At 39.4% G+C, this 15,733-nt stretch overlaps 4 protein-coding genes and 1 long non-coding RNA gene across 5 annotated transcripts; 3 read left to right on the top strand and 2 right to left on the bottom strand.

The window, feature by feature from the left end:
* The first annotated feature begins 655 nt into the window (after positions 1 to 655).
* LOC108849670 (uncharacterized) lies at positions 656 to 1,273 on the top strand. The gene is made up of 3 exons (XR_008936722.1): positions 656 to 711; positions 796 to 830; positions 1,003 to 1,273. It is a non-coding gene; the product is annotated as an uncharacterized LOC108849670 (long non-coding RNA).
* Positions 1,274 to 3,940: 2,667 nt separating this feature from the next.
* Positions 3,941 to 5,690, top strand: LOC108814574 (probable protein S-acyltransferase 15). The gene is made up of 7 exons (XM_018587173.2): positions 3,941 to 4,261; positions 4,577 to 4,669; positions 4,758 to 4,859; positions 4,939 to 5,010; positions 5,112 to 5,210; positions 5,291 to 5,386; positions 5,456 to 5,690. Exons 1-7 carry the CDS (start codon positions 4,004 to 4,006, stop codon positions 5,546 to 5,548), a joined length of 813 nt encoding a protein of 270 aa, XP_018442675.1. The 5' UTR covers positions 3,941 to 4,003; the 3' UTR covers positions 5,549 to 5,690.
* Positions 5,691 to 5,769: 79 nt separating this feature from the next.
* LOC108814699 (thioredoxin-like 3-2, chloroplastic) lies at positions 5,770 to 7,016 on the top strand. Its single transcript, XM_018587318.2, has 5 exons — positions 5,770 to 6,100; positions 6,235 to 6,309; positions 6,391 to 6,457; positions 6,571 to 6,588; positions 6,673 to 7,016. The coding sequence occupies exons 1-5, from the start codon at positions 5,793 to 5,795 to the stop codon at positions 6,775 to 6,777; spliced, it is 573 nt and encodes a 190-aa protein (XP_018442820.1). The 5' UTR covers positions 5,770 to 5,792; the 3' UTR covers positions 6,778 to 7,016.
* LOC108814572 (OVARIAN TUMOR DOMAIN-containing deubiquitinating enzyme 9) lies at positions 6,968 to 9,642 on the bottom strand. The gene is made up of 10 exons (XM_018587171.2): positions 9,429 to 9,642; positions 8,593 to 9,158; positions 8,412 to 8,485; positions 8,137 to 8,191; positions 7,983 to 8,057; positions 7,826 to 7,899; positions 7,686 to 7,734; positions 7,494 to 7,578; positions 7,360 to 7,416; positions 6,968 to 7,245 (listed from the first exon to the last, which is right to left on the bottom strand). The coding sequence occupies exons 2-10, from the start codon at positions 9,061 to 9,063 to the stop codon at positions 7,193 to 7,195; spliced, it is 993 nt and encodes a 330-aa protein (XP_018442673.2). The 5' UTR covers positions 9,064 to 9,158; positions 9,429 to 9,642; the 3' UTR covers positions 6,968 to 7,192.
* A 685-nt stretch (positions 9,643 to 10,327) lies between these two features.
* LOC108817828 (lysine-specific demethylase ELF6) lies at positions 10,328 to 15,607 on the bottom strand. The gene is made up of 7 exons (XM_018590638.2): positions 14,239 to 15,607; positions 13,898 to 13,976; positions 13,702 to 13,769; positions 13,257 to 13,407; positions 12,645 to 13,159; positions 12,377 to 12,544; positions 10,328 to 12,288 (listed from the first exon to the last, which is right to left on the bottom strand). The coding sequence occupies exons 1-7, from the start codon at positions 15,299 to 15,301 to the stop codon at positions 10,637 to 10,639; spliced, it is 3,696 nt and encodes a 1,231-aa protein (XP_018446140.2). The 5' UTR covers positions 15,302 to 15,607; the 3' UTR covers positions 10,328 to 10,636.
* Between the last annotated feature and the right edge of the window lie 126 nt (positions 15,608 to 15,733).

Raw genomic sequence — 15,733 nt, 5'->3', positions numbered from 1 at the left:
TTAAAACATACCAAAAGTAAAACATCGTTAATAAATGGAGAAATTTCAAAACTACACTTTGTTTGGTACCACTTTTCAGTTTTACCACCACTCTAAAGACATTTTCACAAATACACTTTTCATTAATGAGCAAATTGCAAAATAACCCTCTTATAATCCTAACTTAATTTACACTCTTTGTCTCTCAAGAGAAATCTTCGACGGCGACGACACTGAAATGAGATCGACGACGGCGACGAGATCGATCGATGACGGCTATGATGGCGACAAGATCGAGTGAGTGGAACTAGATCGAGTGTATCCTATCTCAGAAGCAAACGAGATCGAGCGACTACCGCGACGAGCGGTGATGGTGACGAGGTCGAACGACAGAAACGAGATCGAGTGTATCTTCTTTCACGAAGCAGACGAGATCGAAACTCAAAACCTCAAAATGTTGAATCCTCAGCAAGAATCACAACTTGTAAGTATTTCTCTCGGATTTTGTTGTCTTGATCTAAGAGAAAGTGTTATCTGTTAATAGTCGGATCTAAGAGAAAGAGTTTTGATAGTGAACATTGAGTTTTTGAAAATTTATAACCCTTTGTAAATCTAAGTTCTTTAGTAATGTAATTGACATGTTCAGTTCCCGACACTCATGGAAAAAGTGTGTGTTCAAGCTTAAATAAAAGCCACAACCCTACCAACACACATTTTCTTCGATCTACAATGGTAATCACCATATTCATCATTGGCTCTTACTTTTTTCTTAAGTCTTATTAACCAATCACTCTAATGTTTTTTGTTTCTTTTTAGACTGCAGAGTTTCTTCCCTTTAGCAGTGTTAAAAGGTATGCTACAACAAAAGTGAAGGTTCCACCTCAGCTGCAGAAAACAGTGTGTTAAATAACTCAGTTTCTGTTGCTCTTTCTTGCATTTTTGTTTCATATGTGAGTTGTTTCCTATGATTTGATGAGTTTTTTTAAGAACTGCAAGTGAGTTACAAGTTTGTTGCTTTTGCAGGTGCTTGTATGTGTCATTTGAGTCTTTGAGAAGTCTCTATTCCACACAGGAGCTTGATGGCGTCTCTGTGGCCGAAATAAATCTCCTTCAAAGGATATAATCCAACATGTCCTCTGATTTTTGTTTATTTTGCTGAGTCAGTATCTCTGTATAATTTGTATCTTCTAGTTTATGTTGCAGCTAAAGGGTGAATATTGTCTGATTAGGTTCTAGATAATTTTGTAAACAATTTATAAAGACTTATAAAAATTGTAAAGTCTATAAGCAATTTATAAATGTTTATGAAAACGGTAAAGTTAATAAAACAGTTATAAGGTCTACATAGGTTTACGAATCAATTAGAAAATCTCTAAATCATTCATAAGAATCTATAACCATTTTGAAAGGCTTATGAAACAATTTATAAGAGTATGAAACATAATTTATAAGGGTTTACAAGAATATAAATAATCAATAAGAGTTAATACATCTTTTTTTGTAATGTTTATGAAAAACAGTTTATAAAGTTTGTAAATCATTTATAAATGTTTATAAATTATTTGTAAGGGTATATAAATCATTTATAAATGCTTATAAAGAAGTTTATAAAGTCTATAAACCGTTTATAAATGTTTATAAGTTAGTGTAATCAACAATATCAGGCTCAAACCCAGCTTCACTCATCTGAACCAAAACATGCTTAGCTTCCATCATCTTCCCTTCTCTACACCAACCATACAACAATGAAGAAAAATACCTACGATCCGTTGGAAAAAACTGTAACCTCATATCCTCGAAAATCTTTGCAGCATCCTTAATGCAACCGTTCTTACACAAGGCATCGAGCAAACATGCGAACACATACTCGTCCGGTTCAGGCATTTCGTCGAGCAGCTCGACAGCTTTCTTCACCATTTCGAACCCTCAAATCTCCTCGCGAGAACAACGAAGAGCTTCGGCTCGATTAGGTGAGGATTCTCCTTCCTCATCTCCTCGATTAGACTCCAAACGGCTCCGAACCGCTGCATCTTATAAAGGATTATAAAACAATTTATAATAAAATTATTTGTAAAAGTCTATAAACCATTTATAAAGGCATATAAAACAAGCTATAAAATCTATAAACTATTTATAAATGTTTATAAGAGAGTTATCAAAGTTATAAGTAATTTATAAGGGGTATGTATACTATTAATAAGGGTTTATAAAAATGTTATAAAAGCTTATATTCAATTTATAAGGGGTGATATAAGAGTTGTATAGTCTATAACCATTTAGAAAACCTTATAAAACAATTTATAAGTGTTTGTATAATAATTTATAAGAGTTTGTAAGGGTATGTAAATAATTCATAAGAGTTTATAAAACTAATTTATAAAGTTTATACACCATTATAAAAGATTATAAAAAAAATTATAAGGGTATGTAAAATTGTTTGCAAGAGTCTATAAACCATTTATAAATGCATATAAAAGAAGTTATAAAATCTATAAAAAACTTAGAAATCATATAAACCTTTATTAATAGTTTATATATATTCCTATAAATGATTTATAAACCTTTATAAAATCACTTATAAGAATATACCAAATATTCAGGGTTTGATTCGAGTGGACCTTTATGCAAATCTAATAGTTAAGGGGTAAGATCGTAAATATTCAAAAGAAGGAGGACCAGATGTGCAAAACATCTCAAATCCACCATTATTGCTTCGTGCTTTCTCTGTTACGAGAAGACTGCAACTCCTGACGACGGTGGAGCACGAGATCGACCCAGAACATGACTAAGCTGAGCACGACGAATAAGACAGAGCTGAGTGTAAGGCGGATCGAGCAAAGGAGAGATACATCCAAGCTTGATGACGGTTCCGGAGTTTCCATGGCGGACTCACGGCGAGGATTTCAGCAGAGGCAACGACTCCAGAGCTTCTAGACAGGCTACCACGACTCGAGCTGGGGTCACAGCGGCGATACTTGACAGCGAGTGAGGATTGTGAGCGTTTCGAGCTCCGATTCGTTTTGAACTCCGACGCGTTTCGAGCTCTCGGAGCCGCTCGCTGGATCTTCACCGCTGGATTTTCACCAGACAAGCATGGCGATGCAGTTGATGAGAACAGCTATGGCGAAGTAATTGGGCGGCGACGGACTCGACTCGGACTCGTGAAATGTAGGAGAAATAAGATATTAGTTTTATGCTTAATTAGTTAGGGGTATAAAAATACTTTATCAATTAAAAATTTAGTGGTAAAGTTGGTTAGTGTAGAAATGAAAAGTGGTATCATGAAAGTGGTATATTTGGCAATTTCTCTTAATAAATTGTCGGTAACAAAACTGAAAAAACTTAACTTTTAATTAAAAAGTTATGCAAAATAGATTTTAAAAACATAACTAAAAACAAAAAGAGTAAAAATTGTAGTTTAACCAGTGATTCAAGCGGTAACCGAATTTTGTATTAGATTACAAGGTTTACTTATCCAACCGCATATTCAGATTTCAAAGCACTGCATAAAACTTAACAATGTTACAGTGAGAGTAGCATAAGACACGTAGAAACAATAATACCAATAAATGTAAAGGACACCAATCACATGGTGGACATTGAACTTATGGTAGGAATCCATTCATAGTACAATCTCCCACAAGTTATTGTACTATGTGTTGTCATATGCAATGTATACACTATTCTGAATTCTTCTGACGTATTAATTGATTGTGACATACTATTTACAAAAAAATCACACATACCACATTTAAACTCTGAAAAGAAACGTCATTTATTCCCCCTATTTGATGACGTATTCCATTTCTCATTTATTCAAATAAGCTGATGGTCACCCATACTGGGTCTTTACTGTAAGCCCAAAATGATTCAGAAGTAAGCCCATTAACAAAACTATTAAGCATTTCTGATGGGCCTCGTTTCATCGCGAATCATATACTGCCACGTGTTCATTTCTCGTAAATTTGACTGACTTGAACATAAACCGGTGACGAGTTTGCGAGCGACGGAGAGATCTGGGGCGATGAGTTGCCGGAGATTCTTCTCGATCCCGGTCCTTTCGGTGATTCTGGTGATTTGTTTAGTCTACTACGTCACGCTCTTCGTTTTTCTCGATGACTGGGTTGGTCTACGAAGCTCACCTGGGAAACTAAACGCATTGGTCTTCAGCTTCTTCGCCTCTCTCTGTCTCGTTTCCCTCTCCATTTGCGTTCTCGTAGATCCAGGTCGTGTCCCATCGTCTTATGCTCCTGATGTTGAGGCTTCTAGCTGGTCCAATAACGTAAGCTCTCTCCCCTGTGTTCCTTTGGATTTTGTATTGAAAGTTAAATGTGTGATTGATTGGTTTAGGGTTTAGAATACGATAAAGCAAGGGACTTTGTTGTGTTTTGATGCTCTTGGAACCATAAATCTCTAACCTTTTGAGTAGATTCTTAAAAAGAGAAGCTGATCCTTTTTGCCTTGAATGATGATGATGAGTATAGTAGCTTAGGTGTTTTTTTTTTGTTTCCTGCTTAATCATTGAGATATAAAGTTAGTGATGTTGTTCTGATTTGATTTTCTTGGATGTTTGAATCAAACTTAAATCAATATTTAGGGTAAAGAAGCAAGGAAATGTGATAAGTGCTTTGCTTATAAGCCTCTTCGGACTCACCATTGTCGAGTTTGTAGAAGATGCGTCTTGAAGATGGTGGGTAACAACACTTTACAACGAGTTAAGAACGTACCAGAAGATTCTTTTTTTTTTTTGTTTCTTAGACGTTTCTATTTATGTACAGGACCACCATTGCGTATGGATAAATAACTGTGTTGGCTATGCAAACTATAAGGCTTTCTTCCTTCTTGTGTTTTACGCAACTGTGGCTTGCATCTACTCAACAGTACGTTAGTCCCAATTCTTGTTTTCTTTTTTTCTTTTGGGTGAGATCTCCTCTTATGTGTATGAATGTTGTTGTATAGGTATTGCTAGTTTGCTGCGTTTTCAAGAACGGGGACTCATACGCAGGAAATGTTCCACTAAAAACCTTCATGGTAAGCAAATACCTATCAACAAATTTTTTTTTTGAGATAAAAGAGTATTGCTTACTTGTCTATAGTCTTAACAATTATCAGTGTTTTGTTTAACTGTATAGGTAGCTTGTGGGGTCTTCATGATCGGACTAAGCATAACACTGGGGACTCTCCTTGGTTGGCATATCTACCTGATCGCACACAATATGACCACCATCGAGGTATACACATTCTTCTTCTTCTCTTGCCTACCTTCTTCAAGACACGACACACCAATAATGGGGAAATTTTTTCTATGTAGCATTATGATTCAAAGCGGGCCTTGTGGTTAGCTAAAAAATCTGGACAAAGCTTTAGGCATCAATTCGATCTTGGCGTTTACAAAAACATCACCTCGGTACGTTTCTTTTTACAATCTCTAATCATTTGTATCCTTCTTCTGATCAAGAACATGCTTTTTCCACAGGTGTTAGGGTCAAACATAATCAAATGGCTATGCCCCACATTCACTAGGAATACTGAAGATGGTGTAAACTTCTCTGCTTCCAGAGACAGCTAGCTCTAAAAAAAAGTTCATTAACCAATCAAATTGTATACACACTTGTACAAAATTTTGGAACAAAGTTCGTTGTCTTAAAAGATGATATGTTCTGTAATATTGGGTTTTATTGTCTCATAAGAAAATAATGGGGTTAATCTGATACTGCCACTAAAACATGGGGGCTTTTTGCTAAACTAAGTATAGTGACATTTATTATTGCTAATCTTGTTGAGAGAGTCCGTCTTTAGTAGTGTGAAAGAGAATGTCGGAGATTGTAAACTTGTCGCCGTCTCTGAGATCTTTAAAACCAAAGGTCTCACCTTTGGTACCTCCTCCTCCTCCTCGTCAAGTGCCGAGCTCCTCGCGGAGATTAAAGTTTCTATCTTTTCCCGGGAAAATCAGTCTGGCAACGGGGAGAATCCGAGCAATCGATGCCGAGGAGAAGTTGCAAGAGGTAGATGATGATGACTCGCCGGTCTCGGTCGAGCTAGGTCCGATAAGTAGCGAGAGCCACTTCGATGAGGTGATGGAGGAAGCTCAGAAGCTCGGCGAATCTGTTGTGATCGTCTGGTGAGGTTTCTATGATTTTGGATTTTGCTAAAAAAAAGACACTTTTGACTTTGTTTATTTGATTCACATAAAGCTCAAGTCTTTATGCTCTGTTTTTAAACTGTTGTTTGCGTCTTTTAAATGGGTGGTCGTAGGATGGCAGCTTGGTGCAGGAAATGTATTTACTTGAGGCCCAAACTCGAAAAGCTCGCTGCTGAGTTCTACCCAAGGTTTCCTGATTTCTTCATTTAGCAGTTTCTACATTTTAGACCATTCTTGGTGGATTTCTGATGGAACATTTTATCTTCCAGACTGAGGTTTTATCATGTTGATGTCAACGCTGTGCCATACAGACTCGTGTCTCGTGCAGGAGTTACGGTAATGAACCTTCCTGTTTTTCGAGATACTTCTTTATCAAAACCTTTGGGGAGTTTTTGTTATTGATATAAACAACAACTGAATTGTAATCTTTGTTTGGAAACACAACGCAGAAAATGCCAACGATTCAGGTGATCTAATCTGTTTCCCATACATGCCTTGAAAATGATCTTAAACTCTTTCTAATTTATGCATCTTGTTCTCCCTCTACGCAGCTATGGAGAGATGACCAGAAACAAGCTGAAGTCATCGGTGGTCACAAAGCGCATTTTGTGGTTAACGAAGTGCGAGAGATGATAGAGAACGATTCAATCACTTGAAAAGTTAACGGGATACTCTGCTCTCTTTTTCTCCCCCTCTGATTGTTCTTACTTTTTGGTAGTCCTCCTGGTTTTGAAAGACAACGATTGTAGTAGATTAGTAGGATATTGCAATATCAAACGCTCTTTTGGCATCATCTTTTTTTTTTTACATGTATACATAGTCGGACTGAGAGCTTTAGCAGGCAAGAACTGTAACCTTCCTTTAGCGATTTATTCCAACATCTATATTATTTAAAGTACAGCCTTTGAACACACTATGGTTAATGCCTTTGATGGGATTATATTCAGTATATACAAAGATCATGCGGCTCTATAGATTCTCTAAGTCACGTTAGTAAAAAGAATAAACATGATGATTTATTCAGACTTCCTCAACTTGTTGTGCTCGCTCCATCTGGAAGAAACAGAGAGCTCAGAAAACCCAAAATTTCTTCTTCTTCTTCTTGCCTTCTGGTACCGGCAGCTCTACACAAAGATTCCAACAACAGCGGAATGATTATACTCAATAAAACAATTGTATCTAAACATTTGATTCAACATAATCCATGGATGTTTATATCATATAAGTATCACACATACCTCCCTCAGGATAGATTGAGTTGTAATGAACCTCAGCCCAGAAACTTAAACATATAACTGATTCACAAGCCAACACATGAACTATTATCAAGAAACAGAAATTTACTAACATAGAACCTTGAAAAGTAACTTACGGCGATTGGACTTCTGCAAATGAGGCAAGATCTCAATGTAACATGTATCCTTGAATGATGTTATCACAAACATCCTAACACCAAACTGCCAAAATCACATCAAAAACAAAAATGTCAAATCTCTAAAAGATTCTTTCTTGTACACGCAAACATTTGTACAAAACTAAGAGGAGCTGAGGTTTGTGTAAGTACCCAATCCGCAGCAGCCTGAAGCGTAACGTGATCACCCCATTCTCCATTCCTATATTGGTCATAACAAATCACGGTTAATATATCAGTGGAAAGAACTGAGAGAAGAGAAGAGAGAGAGAGAGAGAGAGAGAGTTGCAGACCGTTTCATTGTTTTAAGATAGTCGTTGAACGCCATTGGAACATAACCTTCATACATCTCTCGATTATACGCAAGCTGAAACAACATACGAGAATGTCAAATGATCACTGAGAAGATAATGGGAATAAGATTTCTTTTTCTTGGTACAAAATCCCAACCTGATTAACAACTTGCTCTCTAACAGCATCATGGTGCTGTGGAGAGCGGTAAAGCTGGTCTGAGAGTGCTCGAAACTGGAGAAAAATTATATACAAACAAGTGAGAGACAATGCTAGAAGAAGTAACCAAAAAGGACAAGAAGAGAAGACAAACCTGGCAGTTTCCGTCTCCTTGAATCTTGTTCTCCACCAAGCCATAAAGCTGTAATCTGGTGGTGTATAATTACCATTCAGAAGAAGAAGTTTCTCACTATCCATTCAAACAAAATCTATAGACCCTACTATAATGTAAAGAGTCTTAGCACTAACTAACTAGCAAGCAAGAAGCCTGTTGAGACTTATCACCACAAAAGTAACTAAGAATAATGATCATTTACAAGAGCTAACAGGTTACAACAAACCCATTAACCAGACACATCTACAACATACCTCTGAGACAGCCGTCCATGATCAGAAATCTGTTCATCCTCTGACGGCAACTCCCCATTTATTTTTGGCACATGCTGCAACACAACCCCAATAGCAAAACCAGAGATTTTTTTTTACACAAAGGCTTATGAAGAGTTGATGATCTAGTAGAACAATCATGACAAAGAGAAAATGTACTTACAGCAATAGGAATCAATTGGTTGAGTCGCTTCCCAAACTCAGACCAAGATTCTTCTTCTTCAACTTCTACAGAACAAACTGAGTCATCATCACCACGAGATGGTGAGCTTTGATTCCCAACGTTTTTATCTTCCACGTCACCGTTCTGTTTATGATGATGATGATTACCAGTGGCTGGAGGCCATTCTTGCGAAACAACAACAGAAGTTCGACTAGGATTGTTGTCAGATGCAGCATGGTCTCGATCAACTCTGGACAACTCGTCTTGGTAAAACTGAGCGATAACAGCATCGTTGTCTACATTGTTCGGCTGGTTGTAATTGTAACCTTCTCTAACGTAGCCTTCTTGAGCAACAGGATCCGTCGTCTCGTAACGCGTAACGCTGCGGCAAGAGCCAGCGTTTGTAAGTGTACAAACCTCGAGGTCGTGGAGACCCCACCGAAGAACATCTGGATCAGGCTCATACCCCATTTTATCCCCCCCAAAAAAGAAAATGGGAAAAAGTGTCGAACTTTATTAATCACCAAAAGATGGAGTTTTTTTTTTTGCGTGTAGTATAGAGTTTCCTGCAAAAGAGGGTAACGTGGAACACGCGTGATCAGTAAGATGCATGCATGATCCGGAAAGAAGAAGGAGAAAGAAACCGCATTTTGGAAGTTGAAATCGACAAAACGAAATTTCTAATTCGTGGAATCTCACAATCTAAGATCACAGAAAGGTTATCTTGATCCCCAAATTCACCCAACAATATCACTAACCCTCCTGAAGATGGCCGAAAACTTGCTAAACGAGAAAAAAAAAAAGAAGCAAAGAGCGAGAGAGAGGAGAAAACCTACGAAGATGGGTTTGGTCGGGGAGAGAGAGAGAGAGAGAGAATCGCAGCCGTTGAATTGAAAACGAAAGAACAATCGCCAAAGACGGCAGAGATATTTAAAAGCCGTTTCACACCGTCGTTGTTGGTTATCGGAAGTCGGTTTGTTAATCCTAAAACCCCCGCTCTTTTTCCCATAACCCGTTACGATTCGTCCACGTGTCTTCTTTTAAAAATTGTTTTATTCTCTAAGCTTACCCCCTTGACCATTATAAATTATAATAAATCCATCATTTGTTTCTCATTTATTGTTAATATGTTTCCTGATAATAACTAATATTGTATGTTGGATCTTTAGAGAATCTGAATCACAACCTTTTTCTATATATTAGTTAATAATAATTCTAATTAAAGTGGAATTACTTACAGTACTTGGATAACAGATAACTTTTTGTATATTGGTCAATCACCTTTTTGGATTAGTTAATAGCTTAATATCGTGGATGGGGTTAGTATGTTTAGACTATTAGTATAGTAGTAGTAGTAGTCGCTGCCATGCTGAGGTACGAGGTGGTTTGCTAGAGAATGCCACTATCATTAATTAACGAATTACATCTCATATCATTATTTGTTATTCTTTTTAAGAGACGTAATCACTTTCCTTAAGATATTCGAATCCTTTATAGAACTGCAAACCCAATCTCTGCAAAAATTGTTGGATAATGGTGAACTCACGTGTACGTAATAAACATCATCTGACGTATATTCCAAGTTCCTACACGTGTTCTTCATATCCAACTACACATAGCTCATACTTCTCACTTACGGCTTTACCACAACATGATTATATACTCATAATTTTAAAAAACATCTGAAATAGATTCCAAGTTTATGAGTTATGTTTCCAACTAAAAAAATAGTACATGAATCACAGAAAACTTTGTTAACTGGGAGAAAACGGGAATCATTCATATTAACAAGCCAATGGTGACTCGTAAAAACAACAGAGTAAAACAAAAGAGTGTGAAGGCGCCTAGGCACCTTCATGAAAAGTGGAAACAAGTCACATCTACAGAAAGAGAAACATCATCAAGTGTCGTCTCTGAAACACTAGTAAAACAACAACCAGAAGAACTAAAGTTTACAACAATTCCACAGAGAGAGAGTAGGCCCTTTTTTATCCTCTCTCTCTGGCCACCATCACCTTTGCATCCATCCATCCCCCTCAAATCTCTATGTCACATAATGCCCCGTCTTCCGTCTGTGGCGGCTATAATCCGACACAAACCTAAACGACAGTCCACACCCATCCACCTTGCATTTGTACGGTCGTTCCCCAGTGTGCAGACGCAAATGCTCAGTCCTCGCCCATTGCCATTTGAAATTCATGGTACACCCTTTCCAAGGGCACACGAACGGTCTTTCGTCGTTGTGAACACGTTGGTGAAGCACCAGATACTTGTGAGCCCTGAACTTCTTCCCGCACCCTTCGTGCGTGCAGCGGTTTCTCTTGTGAGCTGCTAAGTCCGTTTTGCTCTTGAAAGTCATCTTGCATCCCTCCAGGTAACAACGGTTGTGGTGAGTTGCCGTGGAGGCTTCTTCTTGGCCATGAGTCCCCGAGCGAGTAGTTGGAGTTTTCTTGAGCCTTTTAGCAGTGTGTTTCTTCTTCTCTTCATCGTTCGCTTCATTGAGATCGAATGAAGCTTCGCACGTCACTTTCCTCTTACCCCTTGACCTCAACCCTTCACAAGGGCTCTTTATGAAACCAATGCTACTCTCTGGACTGTCCAATTCTAGTTTACGCTTCTTCTTTGCCTCGATAACCTCGGTGTTTCCTGAGCTTCCAACCACGCTCTTCACGCTATTTTGATTATCTGCAGCTTGGAAGCCACTTGAAGAAGCTTCATCACCGTTGCTTGCCAGAGGTTCATCATCACGGACCATGTCCACGACTATCTTCTCATTGGCAATGCTAGTTTCAGGAACTTCTAAACCCAGTTGAGCTGAAGAATGTGCTTGCTCTTCTTCTTGCTCAGTGTGCATAATATTTTCGGATACAGCTTCTCTATTGGTAGGTTGCACCACCTGTGATTGCTCTTCCTCCTCAATGTTAGCGTTAGTAGATCTAAGTTCTTTGAACTCTTGGCCGCTCATTTCAGCCGCTTCATCAACACCACCACACATCTTCATCGGAGTACCATTATGATTATCGACTGTAGAAGCAAGCATGGTCGGACTTGCAACAAGGTCCACAACATGACTATCTGAATTCGAGCCATTGTTATTATCACTGGTCATAGAGTGTCCTTGGTGCTCTCTGGTTACGGAAGTTAGATCAGCAGAGTCACCAATCCCAATGTTCATCTCAGAATAAACCGCCCTCCCATGATCTGACCTATTGGCATTGGGATTCAACTTTTTCTTTCTCGAGTACTGGATGATCTTTTCTTCCTTTCTTCCGGCTTGTGATTCATCTTCTTCTTTCTCCCCCAGTTTTCTATCTGCTTTTACTTCAAGATGTTCACGAGGTGTGAAACATGAGGTAGAGCATGGTTTAGCTTTTGAGCGTGATTTCCGCTGCAGCCATTTGATAGTTGACATATCTAACATGTGGCTTGTGTCGGAGAACAAGCCACCTAGCGACAGTGCATGCTGAATCTTATTGTTAGCGGAATTTTTCCTCACTTTAACACAGTACCGTAAGTTGATGCCAAGTTTTGAGGTCCAGTCTGCGCCGTGTTCGTTGTTTTCTTCACCTTCAATTGCAAGATCAATCAGACTCAGCTCTTCTTTAGATGCACTCTCTAACAGGACATCATCATATCTGAAAGGGACTTTCACTTCCTCTGCCACTATAGCCGCATGCGCCTTAAATTTTTGAAAGTCTGCAACAAATATTTCCAAAAAGGTTACCAAAAAGAATGATCAAACAATCAACGGAATGAATCTTATTAGCAAATGATGCCTACTTACCTTTATGGCAAATAACAAGGAACTTCAGTCCACCTCTTGACTGCAGCAGTCTCTGAAGTTCAATAGTGTGCTCGAGGCAGAAAATGCGAGGTCTTATATATCCGGATGACGTGTTCCATTCACTGTTGTTAGTCTTTTCTGATGACTGTGCTGTAATTTCTTGAGCATCTGCAGAATCAACAGAAGCACAATTAACAAGCTTCAAAGGGCTATAACATAGATACTGCAGTTCAATAGCTTGGATTAAAAAAAATGAGGGTCTGTTTACCTATCTCTTCTTGTATCTCTGAGAGATCTTTTAATGCATTTTCAGAAGGCTGTACCACAGACATAAAGGGGAAGCCAAGAACGCCACACGCCACACATGGCAAGGTTCCAGAATCGATTTGGAAATCATTAAGCTGACCATCATCGTCGTCGTAGTACACATCTTTCAGCTTCTCCATGAACAAACTTAATTCCTCTAAAAGAGTAGTCTTCTCTTCATTCTGCGTTCCAGAATGACCGTTCTCAACTTCATTTTTGGCCTCTGCTGGACATGAAACAGCAGAAGTAGTAGCATCAACCCCGGCAGCTGAAAGAGCCAATGCGCTATGGCGTGGAAGTAAATCAGGGTCCCACATCACCAAACGAGAGCCCGGTTCTCCAAGTAGAACAGACAGATTCTTGTTTTCGTTCAATATATCTTCTACAAAAGCTTTTTTCACAAGGAACTCCCTTTCTTCTCTCTGTCGATCTCTCAGCCGGGAGCTACGACCACCTGGTAGCAACGATCGTGGCACTCTGGCGAAATTTAATAATTTAGATGAATATGAGAACAGATATGGTATAGATCAAAACTTAACCGGGTCTATGTACAAAAGGGACAATTGAAATTTGCCTTGAAACAAAGGACATGGTCAAGAGATATAGAAGCTGCTGATGGGACAACATGGGGAGATAATTCATGGCTGCCCTACGCACAGCAGCTTCCTTAGCTACGTTGAGCCACTGTGGAGTTCCAAAATTAGCGGCTTCGCCACAGTTAAAACCTAGAAAACGTTTGATTGAAAAATCTGCTTAGTTAAGGATTTGAAGCAAATATGTAATCCTAATATTCTAAGCCAAACTAATCCACGCCATACTAAGTGACTGATCTAACTACTAAAAAGATGTATGGTTTACACCTCATTAGAAGATCAATCCTCACCTCATGCTATGTCGTAAACACACCCTTTTTCTCCAAAGCTTTATTCAATTTTTTTACATTTTCCCAAACCCCTTTGAAGAGTGCAAAATGGAAGGAATAGACTGCAATCAGTACTAAGACTTGAAAGAATGTTTACCGTGGCTGAATCCTACATGATAAGACCTTGGAAAAGTAACCACAAATTCACCAGGATTTTGTACCAACCTACGTAGAAAAAAAAAACATAGATTAACATATAGATAAAACAGAGTATGAAAGTAAAAGAAAACACATACTGCCTCACATCTCCACATAAAAAAAGTTAAAAAGGCCAAATAAAATGAAAGGCCTACCTACAGCAGGGAATGTCGGATGAAACTATCATCTCAGGTGATACAAGAGTTGTCTTTTCGCCTAGTTGTGTGAGAGCAGCTGACAGTTACAAAGCAATAAAAAATAGAAAACAGTTAGCCGAAAACAGAAGGACAATGCATTTCACAAGACATGTTGCAACGTCTGGTATCTATCGTAAAGCTAAAGTAATAAGACCTTAAGGCAAAAAAGGAGCTACTAAAGAGAGAATCTATGCTGTAATAGTTCTAGACTTCTCATATGTATCATACCAACAACACGGTTCTGTAACTACATCAACAGTAAATCATCTTTAGCAGTGCTTGCTGAGAAAGAAACGTACCCAGTTGATCAAGGTTTCTGCCATAAGAATTCTTACGGATAACCTCTTCAAAGTCGAGCGCATAATCGCCAGGGACAGCGTACCAAGTCTTTGGCGAGCCAGTGTGAAGATAATTCATACTGTGGAGCTCATGGTCCTCAACGTGCCAGGCAAACCAGCTGAACAACATACCGATATAAACCATGGGAGATGTAACACCAGGTATGTCATCCGGCATGAAGCGCGTAACAGAGCCAGGTGAACGTGCGATCATCTGAAGGTTCCACGAACTGTTGGAGAGCTTCCAGCCTGCAGTACCTTCCATTTCATCAATAACATCCACGTTCTTCTTCTTGGACTGATCTTGAGATAACAAACTTGGAGAAGCAAGAGATGACTTTGCCACCTCAGGCAATGTCTCCTCACCGTTCTTACAGGATGGTTCTTGACTATCCTCTGCCTTCCTCTGATAAAATCCTCTCCCTCTCCTCTTCCTCTGCCGGAAATGCCTGAAATGACCCTCCGGCTCACCAAAGGCCGAGCCAGGCACATCATTCGCATACTCTATATATATAGGCTTCTCCGAAGCCGCTTTCCAGAACAACGCCTCAACCACAACCGGCGACACTTCTTTAACCGTCCCTAACTGACTTTTATAAAAAGCCTTGGACTTGGACTCAAACTGCTCCAACGTATACACGCCACCACTCTGCCAAACCTGCTTAACACCACCCCCGCCCTCTCCTCCTCCTCCTCCTCCTTTGCTCTTTTTCCTAGCCTGTCCTAACTCCTGCTGCCTAGTGGTGAACACAGCTCTATCCTCTTGACGAAGAAGCTTCGAGACGTCCACGCCAGAAGCCAGCTCAGGACACCTCAGAAGCGACTTGTTCAAGTTGCAAAAAACGTACTTTTTCGATGGCTTGGGTATGGGAGGAACGATCTTGCAGATCCCAAAGGCACTGGCTTCTTTCTCGATCTTCGAGATGTAGGCAATGGGATCTGCGAACTCGGTGTCTGTGGGTCTGAAGACGGGTGCCAAAGGCATGGCCTTTAGCCAATTGGGGATTTCGACATTGATACCCATCTCAAATGCCCAATTCAAACACCCGAAATACAAACCATGGACAAGACCACCACTCTAAAACCCTAGATTCGAGATTCCGATTTTTGGTTAACAAAAAAAAGATAAGATAAGATATATCTCTTCTTTCGATTCCTCTCACCGAATCAAGACTGTGAAACCGTTGGGTGTTGATACCAATCAAATAGCGGCGAAATCGTTACGTTGAGTGAGGAGAATGAAACGATATGGAACTGTGCGGTTGCTGCGCAACGACGGAGAGACACGGACAAAGGAGAAGGGGTATTGTTTTTTTCTTATTATTATTTTAAACTCCGCCGTCGGTGCATGTTAGCGTAGGATTACCGAACTTTTACGAGTGTGCGCGCGTCAAACTGCACTAACCGTGGGGTGTTGTTCTTGGACCGGGCTTCTACTAGGCCTTTTTCTTTGTTA

The sequence above is a fragment of the Raphanus sativus genome, chromosome 7 (genome assembly GCF_000801105.2).
Source record: "Raphanus sativus cultivar WK10039 chromosome 7, ASM80110v3, whole genome shotgun sequence".
NCBI lineage: Eukaryota > Viridiplantae > Streptophyta > Magnoliopsida > Brassicales > Brassicaceae > Raphanus > Raphanus sativus.
This window is presented reverse-complemented; position numbering and strand designations above follow the sequence as displayed.

Bases quoted from the DNA above. Each gene is read 5' to 3' on its own strand.
- LOC108814574 (XM_018587173.2), top strand. From the start codon at position 4,004: ATGAGTTGCCGGAGATTCTTCTCGATCCCGGTCCTTTCGGTGATTCTG. The intron at 5,011-5,111 runs GTAAGCAAATAC...TTAACTGTATAG, and splicing joins TTCCACTAAAAACCTTCATG to GTAGCTTGTGGGGTCTTCAT. The intron at 5,387-5,455 runs GTACGTTTCTTT...CTTTTTCCACAG, and splicing joins TTTACAAAAACATCACCTCG to GTGTTAGGGTCAAACATAAT.
- LOC108814699 (XM_018587318.2), top strand. From the start codon at position 5,793: ATGTCGGAGATTGTAAACTTGTCGCCGTCTCTGAGATCTTTAAAACCA. The intron at 6,101-6,234 runs GTGAGGTTTCTA...GGGTGGTCGTAG, and splicing joins GAATCTGTTGTGATCGTCTG to GATGGCAGCTTGGTGCAGGA. The intron at 6,310-6,390 runs GTTTCCTGATTT...TTTATCTTCCAG, and splicing joins GCTGCTGAGTTCTACCCAAG to ACTGAGGTTTTATCATGTTG.
- LOC108814572 (XM_018587171.2), bottom strand. From the start codon at position 9,063: ATGGGGTATGAGCCTGATCCAGATGTTCTTCGGTGGGGTCTCCACGAC. The intron at 7,900-7,982 runs GTTGGGATTTTG...ATGTTGTTTCAG, and splicing joins GAGAGCAAGTTGTTAATCAG to CTTGCGTATAATCGAGAGAT. The intron at 7,246-7,359 runs GTATGTGTGATA...ATCTTTGTGTAG, and splicing joins CTCAATCTATCCTGAGGGAG to AGCTGCCGGTACCAGAAGGC.
- LOC108817828 (XM_018590638.2), bottom strand. From the start codon at position 15,301: ATGGGTATCAATGTCGAAATCCCCAATTGGCTAAAGGCCATGCCTTTG. The intron at 13,160-13,256 runs GCAAATTTCAAT...AAATTTCGCCAG, and splicing joins ACCATGTCCTTTGTTTCAAG to AGTGCCACGATCGTTGCTAC. The intron at 12,545-12,644 runs GTAAACAGACCC...TTGATTCTGCAG, and splicing joins AGAGATACAAGAAGAGATAG to ATGCTCAAGAAATTACAGCA.